Consider the following 14008-nt stretch of genomic DNA (forward strand, 5'->3'; position numbering starts at 1 on the left):
CTATTGACGGCGACCCCTCCCACTATACAGCCTTAAATACTCATGGTCTTTTGCCTGGAATATTACAATAGCATCCTACTTGGATCCAGCCTTCCCCCTTCCCAATCTCGCCAACAGGGCGATTCCTAAAACAATTCAGACTGTCACTCATACCCCTTCAATGCTTCCTACTGTTATACCTCCCCTAATCACAAAGCTATTTCACGTATCTATGCCTTGCCTCAAGCTGTTCCTCTGCCGACAATGCCTTCCTCTCCCTGTCTACCAGAAAAAGTATCCTGCCACAGGCTGATCCTTCAACACCCTGAACCAGTGGTCTTATCCCCTCCAGGAAGCCCTCTGGACATTCTTCCTCCATCTCAGGCAAAGTTAATACCTTCCTCCTCAGGATTCCTTTTGCAACATGGTATTCCTTTTGTATAGCATCTGAGATACTAGATGAAGTGACTTAAGGTAAGTTATGAGCTCCTAACTATTAGAGACTATTTTATCCATGTTTGTAGCCCCAGCTCCCAACACAGCAGCTTACACATGATGGGTACTCAGTTCATGTGTGTTGAACTGAACTAAACGATCTTGCCTCTCAGCTCCCAAGGCGCTTCTCTACGCTGCACGTTTGACTCTTGCCAAGGGCTATTGTGTGTGTGTGCATGTGTATGCCTTGTTGTCATGGCTAGGTCCTAACGTCATAAAAACAAGCAACTGTAGTTTTGGTTCCTTTCTAGGCTCTGTTATTGCTCTGTAATTATCTGTTGATTCTAATGAGATTTTTTTTTCACTTATACCTCTAGCAGCTGGTTATTTACGTATTTTATTTATTTTTGAGACAGAATCTCACTCTGTCGCCCAGGCTGGGGTGCAGTGGCACAATCTTGGCTCACTGTAACCTCTGCCTCCCAGATTCAAGCGATTCTCCTGCCTCAACCTCCTGAGTAGCTGAGATTACAGGCGTGCACCACCATACCCAGCTAATTTTCTTATTTTTAATAACGGAGTTTTGCCATGTTGGCCAGGCTGGTCTTGAACTCCCGACCTCAAGCTATCCACCCACCTTGGCCTCCCAAAGTATTGGGATTACAGGTGTGAGCCACTGCACCTAGCCTCTAGCAGTTAGTTTCCAATCCAAACAAGTCGAAATTCCTTGGCCAGTCCTCCATAATTTCACACCACCCTAAATTATAACCCTATGCTATATATTGCCCCATATGCTGGACAGCAACCTGTAAACTCATGAGAACAGGAACGGTGTCTATCCTGCTAACCTCTGTATCTCCAGGTACCTAAGCGAATGCTTAGTTTTCAATGATTATCTCCCAAATGAATACACGATAAACATTTGTTACTGGACTGATTAAAGAAGATGCACAAGTATTTGCTGATCACTTGATGTGGTGATCTGAGATACCGGTAAGTCACTCGGGCTTTAAGAAAGTAAAGGACAGAGAAACAAGATATCTATTTAGCAGGTTGTGCCCATAAATATCTGTAATCCTAAGCTCCCACAGATGCCAACAGAATCCGTGACAATGCCACCTTGAGGTTAAAAAAAAAAGTCCTCAAATAAAAGGTGACTGAATCTCTGGAAACCCCTAAAGTTGTCTGAATGCAAGTGAAAACATGGTTTTAAGGTCTTTAAAAGGGGCGTTAATCCCACTGACCCTATGGAAAAGCGGACAAAATGGAGACTCCCATGGGGGCCTAGGGTAGCTACAGAAAGGGGCAGGGGAGGAAGCAGGCCAGAACCAGGGACATTAGGAGGCAGAGTCATAAAGACTGGGGTGGCTGTGGCAGTTTCTTAAAATAAGACAATAATGAAGTTTGCCACATTGATTGACTCTTTTATTTTTTTTGTGAGATGAAAGTTTCGCTCTTGTTGCCCAGGCTGGAGTGCAGTGGTGTGATCTCGGCTCACCGCAACCTCCGCCTCCCGGGTTCAAGTGATTCTCCTGCCTCAGGCTCCCAAGTAGCTGGGATTACAGGCATCTGCCACCACACCCGGCTAATTTTTGCACTTTTAGTAGAGACGGGGTTTTGCCACGTTGGCCAGGCTGGTCTCGAACTCCAGAACTCAGGTGATCCACTCGCCTCAGCCTCCCAAAGTGCTGGGATTACAGGCATGAGCCAGCGCACCCGGCCCAATTGATTCTTCCTTTCATGAAAGATTTCTCTATGGCATGTGATGCTGTTTGATAGCATTTTACCCAGAGTAGAACTTCTTTCAAAACTGGAGTCAATCCTCTCAAACCCTGCCACTGCTTTATCAACTAAGTAACGTAATGTAATGTAAAGTTATGTAATATTCTTAGTCCTTTGTTGTCATTTCAACAATATTCACAGCATCTTCACCAGGAGTAGATTCTATTTCAAGAAACCACTTTGTCTGCTCACCTGTAAGAAGCAACTCCTCACCCAATCAAGTTTGATCAACAGATCGCAGCAGTTTGGTCACATCTCCAGGCTCTACTTCTAATGCTAGTTCTCTTGCTATTTCTACCACATCTGCAGTTCCCTCTTCCAACTGAAGTCTTGAACCCTTCAAAGTGATCCATGAGGGCTGGAATCAATTTCTTCCAAACTCCTGTTAATTTTGATATTTTGACCTCCTCCCACGAATCATGAGTATTCTTAATAGCATCTAGGGTGGTGACTCCCTTCCAGAAGGTTTTCAACTGACTTTGCCCAGATCCATCAGAGGAATCACCATCTATGGCAGCTGTAGCTTTATGAAATGTATTTATTAAGTAATAAGACTTGAAAGTCAAAATACTCCTTGACTCCTGGGTTGTAGAACGGATGTTGTATTTGCAGGCATGAAAAACATTAATCTTCTTGTGTATCTCCATGAGAGCTCTTGGGTGACCAGATGCATTGTTAATGAGCAGTAATATTTTGAAAGGAATCTTTTTTCTGAGTAGTAGGTGTCAACAGTGGGTTTAAACTATTCCATAAACTGTATAAACGGATGTGCTGTCGTCCAGGCTTTGCTGTTCCATTTATAGAGCACAGGCAGAGTGTATTTAGTAGCACTGGCTTCAACTTAAAGTCACAAGCTATACTAACAAGACTCAGCCTGTCCTTTGAAGCTCTGAAGCCAGGCATGGACTTCTCCAGCTATGAAAGTCCTAGATGGCATCTTCTTCCAATAGAAGGCCGTTTCACCTACAGCGAAGCTGTTTGATGTAGCCACCTTCATCAATGAGTGTAGCTAGATACTCTGGATAGCTTGCTGCAGCTTCTCCATCAGCACTTGCTGCTTCACCTTGCACTTTTATGTTATGGAGATGACTTCTTTCCTTAAACCTCATGAACCAACCTCTGCTAGCTTCACACTTTTCTTCTGCAGCTCCCTCGCCTCTCTCAGCATTCAAAGAATTGAAGAGAGTTAGGGCCTTGCTCTGGGTTAGCCTGAAAGGAATGTTGTGGCTGGTTTGATCTTCTATCCAGACCACTAATATTTTCTCCGTATCAACAATCAGGATGTTCCACTTTCTTATCATTCATGTTTTCACTGACGTAGCAATTTCATTTCCTTCAAGAACTCTTCCTTTACATTTACATATTTAACTGGCATAAGAGCCCTAGCTTTCGGCCTGTCTCAGTTTTGGACATGCCTTCGCCATCATCATTCTAGTTCTGGATTTAAAATGAGAGACGAGCAGCTCTTGCTTTCTCTTAAATACTTTATAGGCCACTATAGGGTTATCAATTGGCCTAATTTCAAAATTGTTGTGTTTCAGGGAATAGGGAGACCCAAGGAGAAGGAGACACAGGAGAGCAGTTGGGACACGCACAACACTGATCAAGTCTGCTGTCTTATCTGGGTGTGGTTCATGGTGCCCCCAAACAATTACAATAGTAGTATCATAGCTCACTGATCTCAGGGCACTAGAACAGACATAATAGTAAGGAAAAAGTTGGAAAGGTTGTGAGAATTACCAAAATGTGACACTGAAACATGGAGTGAGCATGCGCTGTTGGAAGAATAGCCTGGCGCTGATAAGACTTGCTCGGCGCCGGGTTGCCACAAACCTTCGATTTGTAAAAACCACCAATTATCTGTGAAACGCAATAAAGCAAAGTACAGTAAAATGAGGTATGCCTGTATGAGGTGTAGTAAGGTCCCCGAGGGAATGGTAACCACGTGACACAGGCCACACCAAGGCTTCCTTACTTCTCCCTTTCTTCCCGCCATGTTTCTAGCTGGAAATAACCAACCTTGGGAATTGTACTTTCGGGGTATCGAGTTATTACAGCACACACAGCTTTCATCTCTTCCAAAGCCCACCGCTCAGCAAAGCTTACATACAGCCACAGATTACCAAATGTTTATGTGCACACAGCATCACACTGCACACAGCACACCCCCAACACACACAGAGAGAAAAGGAGAGTTTCTGGGACAGAGTGCTCAGGTAGGAGGAAAACCACTGAAGCCTTGCCACTGCCTGTGGAACACCCTGAACCCCACAGTTGTCCTTCACTCCCGAAGCCGAAAGGAATTCTGCAGAACGCCTGGCTGTTGACAGTCATGCTATTTCTGGCTGTCACTTGGAAGGTGAACTACTGGGCTGGTGCTGGTGGGTAAGTTTCTGGAGCACCCCCTGAAGCAGCTCCCAGGAGAGGGAATCTGAGAATCCAAATCTGATACTGACACATACCCTAAACCTAAACCACCCCCAGCTTCAAGACATCCTATCTGATCTCAGGGAGACCACCTGGGTGAAACCCGCTGCAAGAACTCAGCTCTGAATAAGTACCACACCCCTGACTCCTGCCCAGGCCCCTCTGGTGTCTCCCTCATTGCTCCTTCTCTCCCTCCCTGTTGGCTACCCATGGCCATGCCAGGAGCAGAGCCCACACTCTGGGACCTGAGGGAGGCTCAAGGTGGGGTCTGAGTCCCGAGGCTCTGCCATCTCCCAGTGTAGCTGGTGACCCCCTTAGTTCTGTGCGGTTTAGAGGACTGCCTGGTGCCCCTCCCACTCCTTTGACCTGAAGGTCCTCTCTGAGCCAGGTCCCTTTACTTCTACTCTCCTGCCCTGGGTCCAGACCCTGTCCCTCGCCTCCCTCCCCTTGGGATTATCTCTGGGCTTCCTGGCACTAAACCATCAGGGCCCCACCCTCACAGCTTGGCTGAGGACCAGGCACCCTCACTGCCTCCGGCACAGGTCCTCTCGTAAAGATCCTGGCTTTCCTATGCCTTCCCACCTGGTTTCAGGCCATGCTGGTGACTTCTGGCTCCTGGTCGTGCTCTTTGCATCCATTCATTGGGCATCCACCCTTGATCCTTCTCTCACGCCCTCAGCCCCACCAATGGGAGCCATCCCTCCATCCACATTATCCACAGGGCTGGCTGAGCTGACTTCCTCTGAGACAGTGCTGGCATCTGCCTCACTCTGTTCTGAGAAGGTGATCCAGGCTCCCAGGGAACACAGACACCTAAATCAGAGCTGGCCCTGGCGTGGCTTCAGACCCTTCTCACCCTGACAGTTGTAAACACACAGGAGGCCGGGGGAGGAGATGCTCAGATCGTCGACCCCTGGCCCTGCCTCTCAAGTTACTCCCCTGAGCTACCTCAAGAGCTGCTGTTTCTGAGCCATTGGCTCAGCAGCCCTTGGTCACTCGACAGCCTTGCTTAATTGGAAGATGCCTGATTTAAGAGCACGTTTGCTCACTCTGACCTATTTCCTGATCCGCTGGCCCTCCCCTCTGTGGTGGCACGTGTCACCACCAGCTCACAGCTTGAGCTGTCATGAAATCCCTGGGCAGAATGCAGTCCAGCGAAAGCATGGAGAGGAAAGTGGCCCAGAGCTGCTTTCAGGTACTCCAGGGACAGCCGTATCACTGCCTTCTCGCAGCGGGAATGCATTTCATTTGAGAGCATGGATTCTGGAGGCAGACACTGGATCCAAAGCCACCTCTACCACCTATGAGCTGTGCGACCCTGGACGAACTAGTTTACCTCTGTGCCTTGTTTACCTCAGCTGGGAAACAGGATGCTAATAGCAGCACAGGTTGAGCATCCCAAATCCAAAAATCCCCAGATCCCAAATCCTCCAGAATCTGAAACTTTCTGAGTCCTGACATGACACTCCAAGGAAATGCTCATTGCAGCATTTTGGATTTCAGATTTTCAGATGTGGGATACTCAACTGGCAAGTATCATGCAAATATTCCAAATCCGAAAAGATCTGAACTCTGAAACGCTTCTGGTCACAAGCATTTTGGAAACAGGATGCTCAACCTGTATCCACATGACAGGGCTGCTATTGAAAAACAAGGCAAGGCATGTAAAGTGTCTGGAGCAGTGCCTGGCACACGTGGGAAGCCCGTCATATGCTGCCGTGGCTGCTGCTGATGACAACAGGGACAACTATGATGACATGACAGAGGCAGGGGACGGGTACAGCTCCGCGGTTAACAATGCTACCGGGTGTCACCATCTCACAAAGCCTGGTGACGATCCCATTTTCCACATGTGGAACCTGGCCCAGAGAGCAACCGCCCACAGTCCCACTCCTAGGAAGCAGGGTAGCCAGGAACTGAATCCAGGTCTGTGAGCCTAAAACAAGTACTCTTTTAACCTCTGCCACTAAAACTGCATCCAGTTTTCAAGGGGAAGGAGAAATATGGTTTCCTAGCACCTACTACGCCTTTGCGCTGCAATTGTCAGCTGGACAAGAAAGAGCATCTGAATATTTGATTTAAAGGAAAAGGGGGCTTTCTCCTTGGGACTAATAACAACGAAGGCTTTTTTGGCTCTGCAAGCTTGCTTTCCTCTCCCCAGTGCTGTGGCCCGGGGCTTTCTCATAGTGCTGCTTTCAGCAAAGCAGCTGTTTGGTGCGGCCCCTTTGTTTCTTATTACCTATGCTATGACCACAGCTCCACACGGACAGATGCGATGGCGGTATCAGTTGACATCTATTTTCTTGTTAACAGAACACAAGTGGCTCCTTATTAAATGCCCCCAGAGAAGATTCTGCCATAAAAATTTCATAAAGCCCAAGCTCCTCCTGAAACGTAAACTGGCCCGCCCAACTTTCCCTAGGAAATCGCTGGTGAGATCTGCTTTGTCGGCCAGTGTGCGTGTTCCACCTATGGTCACTTTAGGCCCCTAAAAGCAAGAAACCAATCAAGCATCCCACTAGAGTCGACAAACCAAACGCTGTCTTGTGTGCATCCCTTGGTCTGAGGATGGAAAAGCAGGTTCCCTTCATATTTACACAGTGACCTTGGTACAAGTCATAGGATTACGTTTTGAGGGACAGAAGGAAGTCTCTTTAGCTGCTCTTCCTTTTTTGCTAAGCCACTGAGGCTGGCTGTGGCCGGGATGACAGGAATGACTCTTACCTGTGCGGTGAAGAAGGCTGGGGTGAGGGATCCCGAGGGGAGGGCTGGGCTGTTGAGGGCGATGGAGCCAATGTCGGTGCCGGAGAGCACCAGCGGGGGCGCTGAGATTTCCAAGCCTTTGGGTTTTTTGGCCTTTGGGGGAAGAGATGGAGACTTGGTCTTGGAGCCCGATGACAGGTTCAAGGGCTCCAGGGAATCGGAGTCATGGCAGGCGGCCTCCAGGAAGAGGCTTCTGTGTTCGGAAGGGAGGGGTGAGTTGGGGGACAGGGACGGGGACCGAGATGAGAAGGGTGAGGCGGATGAAATACTGGCAGCGTTTGGCAACATTAAAGAGGAGATCTTGGCCGAGACGGATGAGGCCAGGAAGGCGGACGCCGCCGCAGCCTCTGACGTGGAAGGCAGGGACACCACCGGCCTGGTGACGTGTTTGTCGGTTTTATTGGTCACAAACCTGATCACAGTCCTGACTTCTTCCACGGGGGGGCTGTCTTCGGGCGGCTCCTCCAGCTTCTCCGTCTTGATGGCCTTAAAGGCGTCTGGTGGGTTCTGCAGGGAATTAATGGTGAAGGACGAGTACAGGCCTGAGTGGATGTATTCGTTGCGGCTCGTGCTTTTGAGGGCGGCCAGGCCGTGTTTGTGGGGCTCACGGCCCTCGGGAGACGCCTTGCAGTCGCTGTCCTGCAGCAGAAGGCTCTCCCGGCTGATCTCCACCGCGTGAGGATCCATCTTCAGGATCTCCGGGAAAGAGACAAACTTGTACACAAACTTCTGCCCGATCACCTTCTTGATGATGTTCTGCAAATACAAAAGTAGACACTGAAAATCTGAGCGCACCCAAGAAACCATGTAAGAGCTCATGATAATGGTAAATGTCGCTGGCAGAAGCACCAAAATGTTCCTGATTTACATTCTTGGCTAAGGAGAAGTGGAAGGAGGAATGAAGTTGGAAGTAGGAGAATTAGAGGTGCATTCCAGTTCTGCCATTACTAGGGTTGTGATCTTTGGCAAATTAAGTGCCCCTTTGAGTTTCTTTGTCTGCAAAGTAAGGAAGATGATGATGAGGATGATAATTATTATTTCTTAGACAGCATCTCACTCTGTCGCCCAGGCTGGAGTACAGTGGCGCGAACATGGCTCACTGCAGCCTCGACCTCCTGGACTCAAGGGATCCTCCCGTCTCCACCTCCTGAGTGGCTGAGACTACAGCTGCATGCCACCACACCCCGCTAATTTTTTTTTTTTTTTTTTTTTTTTTTTGGAGACGGAGTCTCGCTCTGTCGCCCAGGCTGGAGTGCAGTGGCCGGATCTCAGCTCACTGCAAGCTCCGCCTCCCGGGTCTACGCCATTCTCCTGCCTCAGCCTCCCGAGTAGCTGGGACTACAGGCGCCCGCCACCTCGCCCGGCTAGTTTTTTGTATTTTTTAGTAGAGACGGGGTTTCACTGTGTTAGCCAGGATGGTCTCGATCTCCTGACCTCGTGATCCGCCCGTCTCGGCCTCCCAAAGTGCTGGGATTACAGGCTTGAGCCACCGCGCCCGGCCGCTAATTTTTATATTTTTATTTTTTGTAGAGACTGCATCTCACTTTGTTGCTCAGGCTGGTCTCAAACTCCTGGACTCAAGCAATCCCGCAACCTTGGCCGAGTGAGGATTATTCTATGTAATAACATAGTAACAGTTGCCATTTATGAAGCCCTTATTATGTGGATGGGATTTTTCATACCTTATCTCATACAATCTGAACAGCAATCCTAAAAGGAAGGTGCTGTGATTCCTATTTTAAAAATTAGGAAAATAAGGTTATAGTGCTTCCGTAACTCACACGGCCACCTGGTAGGAAGTGAAGTGGTAGAGGCAGCATGTCCTTAACCATAACACAGTATTGTCTTACCTACCTCTGGGAGTCAGAAGAATTCAATGAAATAATAATGAGAAAGCATTCTGTAAGCTGGAAAGCATTATAAAATGCAAGTTATCATCATCAAACACTACAAGGTTTTCTTAACTCACTTGGCCATTTTTTTGCTTTTTATTTTTTTGCCAAGAAAGCTACTGGAGGAGGCCGGGTGTGGTGGCTCATGCCTGAAATCCCAGCACTTTGGGAGGCCAAGGCGGGTGGATCACCTGAGGTCGGGAGTTCGAGACCAGCCTGACCAACATGCAGAAACACTGTCTCTACTAAAAATACAAAAATTAGCCAGGCGTAGTGACACATGCCTGTAATCCCAGCTACTTGGGAAGGCCGACGCAGGAGAATCACTTGAACATGGGAGGCGGAGGTTGCAGTGAGCCGAGATTGTGCCATTGTACTCCAACTTGGGCAACAAGAGTGAAATTCTGTCTCAATAAAAAAAAAAAAAGAAAGAAAGAAAGAAAGAGAGCCACTGGAGGAAAAATGAATTGTCTACTTTGGATATCTGTGACATTCACAGACAATATTTTTAGTTGCTAGCGTCTACTTCTGGCTCTTCAGTTTATGGTTCCAGCCCTCAAACATTAGGATATAAATGAAAAGCAATAATCATTGCAAAAGTTTTTGCAGCCCTTTGGTAGAAGGGACTTTATATTAAAGGCTGTGCTGTTCTTGAGGTTTATTAAATGGATACCTTAATTCCCTGCCGAACCCACTGGGTTCTATATTTACCTACCAAATGCTTGCTGTGTGCCTTGCCCTATGGATGAATCTTGGGGTCTGAGGAGCTGAGAGAGACAAAGATGGTCTCTCTCAAGCACAAAAACCCAGCACCATCCTATGGGAAAAGGACTCTGTTTCCTTAGAAACTCTTCCACCTAAAACCTGGGTATGAGTAAGGAAAGATCATTTCGAGGAGAGCTTTAGAAGCAGCTCTGATTGAGTGCCTGTCTTCTGTACCAGGGGTTGTAATGTAAGCCACCTCATTAGATCCCCACATTAGCCCTGATGGAGGTGGAGGGTGTCATCCTTCTGAAACAAACAACATCCCAGAGATGGGGAGTCATTTGCCCAAGAACCACCAAGATCGACAGATTCTAAAGCCTAAGCTTTTTCACATTCCCACACAAATTTAGGGGGAGAGAATCAACCCCCAACAGACATGAAATTCAATGAATGTTGATGTCCCTTTTGAAATCATAGTGTGATTCTAAATACACGTGTTTGCCTGCCATCCTTTACATCATGACATTCTGATTTGCCTTTTTCCCCCTTAAATGATGGAAGCAAAGGGCACATTTAAGGTCCCCATTCAGCACAGGAGATCCCATGCACGGAGTCGTGGAGAGACCTCACTGAGCACCGGCATGCAGGCCGATGCCGTGGGCACCTCAGAGTCAAGGCCATACAACAGTTCCAGTGGCTGCGGCCACCCTGGCTGCATCCTGGAGCTCCTACCTGCAACTTAACCCCGCAGAGTCCCACTGACGCCAGCGACCTCACACTCACTGCTCCTCGAAGCTGAACAGCCCTTAAAAACCTTCAGAGAAATTTGGGGAACTCAGATGTTTTCCACCTGGGCTTTGTTAGCAGCATCTCTGCCAAGTGCCCTGGGTCAGAACATGCCTGGGAAAATCAGCTCCCAGCAGGAAATAAATTAAATAAGGGTGTCATTGGACCCACCTGACCCAGGGTCAGTTCCCATTGAAAAGAAAGTGTGCTGACCTCTGGTGTGTTAATGCTTCCTTTGCTAAAATTCTAAGGTATTTTTAGTTTTAGCTCATCATATTTTCCTCCCTGGGGAAAAAACTTTCATTTTTTTCCCTCAGCGAGTTTGAACACTCATCTAAACTGAGTGAAGTTTTTAGAGCCTAAATAATTACACAAAAGAAGAGACAAACTTCTATAAATGTTTTATTTAGAGCCAAAATAAAAACACAGAAGAAAAATGATCTGAATCAGTTATTCTAACAAGTCTTAAAAACTAATGCTTTTTTTCCAAAAAAAAAAAATGTCTAACTTTCTTGTAGGTTTGAAACACCATGTCTAAGTTGGGATTACATTCATGAGCACCTCAAGAAATAACCAAGGGCTGTGATAAAAATGACAAAAAATGTCAAAATTTTTGACATTTGCTCAAAAAATGGTTGGGAACGGAAAGGCAACCTCAGACAGATCATACAGCCTTGCTGTGTTAAAAAGAACATGAAGAACAACCCTCCTGTCGACCAACCAGCAAAAGGATAAATGAAATGTGGGGTGTCCTTACAATGGAATATTATCGAGCTGTACTGAAGAATGAAGCTCTGCTCCAAGGCCTAGAATTCATTATTTGAGGAATAATGAATACTAGACTATGGAATAGTAAGGAAAAAACATAACATAATGGGCCTCAATTTCATTAAACAGAATCACATTTTTTTTTCCTTCTTCTTGAGACAGAGTCTTGCTCTGTCGCCCAGGCTGGAATGCAGTGGCGCGATCTCGGCTCACTACAACCTCTGCCTCCTGGGTTCAAGCAATTCTTCTACCTCAGCCTCCCAAGTAGCTGGGATTACAGACACCCACCATCATGCCCAGCTCTTTTTTTTTTGAGACAGAGTCTCACTCTGTCGCTCAGGCTGGAGTGCAGTGGCGCGCTCTCAGCTCACTGCAAGCTCTGCCTCCCTGATTCACGCCATTCTCCTGCCTCAGCCTCCCGAGTAGCTGGGACTACAGGTGTCCGCCACTATGCCTGGCTAATTTTTTTTTTCTTTTTTGTATTTTTAGCAAAGACGGGTTTCACTGTGTTAATCAGGATGGTCTCGATCTCCTGACCTCATGATCTGCCTGCCTTGGCCTCCCAAAGTGCTGGGATTACGGGCGTGAGCCACCGCACCCTGCCTAATTTTTGTATTTTTGTAGAGACGGGGTTTCACCATGTTGGCCAGGCTGGTCTTGAACTCCTGACCTCAGGTGATCTGCCTGCCTGAGCCTCCCAAAGTGCTGGGATTACAGGCATGAGCCATAGAATAGAATACTGTATTCTATGATTCACTGCAAAGTGAAAGCAGCCAGATATTACATGATAAAGGTCATATATGATTCTATTTATATGAAATGTCCAGAATCATGAAATCTCTACAAAAAAAAGAAAGTAGAGTATGGTTACCTAGGGCTGAGAGGGATGGAAGGAAGGAGGTAATGGAAATGTTCTAAGTGGGTCATGGTGATGGGTGCAGAAGTCGCTACTCAGAGCCACTGAACTCTACACGGTAAATGGGTGAACTGTGTGGTATGTGAATTATAGCTGGTTGTTAAAGAAAAGAACATATAGAATCTTAAGTATTTTACGTGTTTAAGTGGAAGACAGTGGGAACTTTCTATAGCTAGAAGTGACTGTCATAATATGCTAACCCCTACTCGAAATATAAAAAGGGAGATGCTGGGACGGGCCCTTCGGTAGCTGCTGCCTCTGCGGGGGAAGCAGAGAGGACACCACGAGTTTTCTGGGGAAAGGTTACGCAGTGATGGGGATGGAGACAATTTACTAGCTGGCCAAAAGGAGGAAGTGACAGCCATTGGAAAGAACCGAGGCAGGTCATGCTTCTCTAGAGACCAATTGGAAAGACGGATTCGATCTGGCTACCTGGAAACCTACCAGGTTGAAGGCTGAGTGTGGAACTGGGAGGGAAGAGGGCAGGGTCAGGTACAGTAAGTGGGTCAGAGCAGTGCAGCCCAGTGACTCAGCACCACGGACATCTGCTAGACGAGGGGAGCTGGTAAGGAAAGCCCCCTACAGCGGTGCCCGCAACTGAAGGATTAGCAAGAACCTGGCCTCAGAGGACTTGTGTCCCTGCAGCTGCACTGACGGCCCCTTCTTCCTTATCTTCCAGGGCTGCCCCCAGGAGCAGCGCCATGTATGTTTGAAGATCTCTCTATGGCTTCCAGAGGGAAACTTCCTTCCAAGACAGTTTGCTGAGAAGACTCAGTGTCAGGAATAATACAAGCTAGTATTTCCTGAGCACATATTATTTGTCAGGCTATCGTCTGAGAACCTGACAACCATCAACTCACTCAATCCTCTCAGAGACCGGGATGATTATTATCCCCATTTTGGAGATGAGCAAGCTGAGGCTTGGGAAGTACAAATTATACACTGTTGGAAGCTTGTACCTGGAGAGAACAGATGGCACCCAGGCAATCTGACTCCTGAGCTCTTGGCTACTATGAAGGATGACACAAGATTCAGGCCAATTTAGGCAGCCCGGGACACCAGCACACTTGGGGAAGGGCTCTTATTATGGTAAATGATGAGGATATTTAGAAAAAGTCTGGTTTCCACCCTCTTCAATCCCAGACTCACAAGTATTTGTTGCTCACAGTTGCCTGGTAACCTGAGTGATGCCGGTCTGTGTCGGGTGGAGCTGAGTGCGTCTCTGGGGTGGTTATAGAGTGTTACACACATCTGCTTCCCTCTTACACGGGTGGGACCAGCCTCTTTGTACTTTCCCTTTAAATATGTATTTGCAAAAGGGCTGCCTCTTCGCCCAGCAGGCATTCCATGTGAGGTTACGGGCAGCAAGGATGGGACCAATTTTAGTGAGAGGAAAAAGCAACATCCCCTTAAAACAGGCCCCAGTGGCAGTTCCAGGCAAAAGAGGAGGACCGGACACCAAAATTAATCCCACTGTCACCCCGTCCAAGTTGCCATATTGAGAATGCAGTAGCCGAAAGGGCAAGTCATCCATTTGGGACAGGATTCTGGGCAG

The 14008-nt window shown here is 47.5% G+C and overlaps 1 protein-coding gene across 2 annotated transcripts in view; it reads right to left on the bottom strand.

Annotated features, from left to right (window-relative positions):
- The window catches only part of LOC105483661 (ETS transcription factor ELK3), a 79792-nt gene that overhangs the window by 14493 nt on the left and 51291 nt on the right, over positions 1-14008 (bottom strand). For both annotated transcript variants that reach the window (XM_011744631.3, XM_011744632.3), the window contains exon 3: positions 7348-8142. In XM_011744631.3, coding sequence (XP_011742933.1) covers positions 7348-8142 — 795 coding nt within the window. The remainder of the gene's footprint in view (positions 1-7347; positions 8143-14008) is intronic.

The sequence above is a fragment of the Macaca nemestrina genome, chromosome 10 (assembly GCF_043159975.1).
Source record: "Macaca nemestrina isolate mMacNem1 chromosome 10, mMacNem.hap1, whole genome shotgun sequence".
In the NCBI taxonomy this organism is placed as follows: Eukaryota; Metazoa; Chordata; class Mammalia; order Primates; family Cercopithecidae; genus Macaca; species Macaca nemestrina.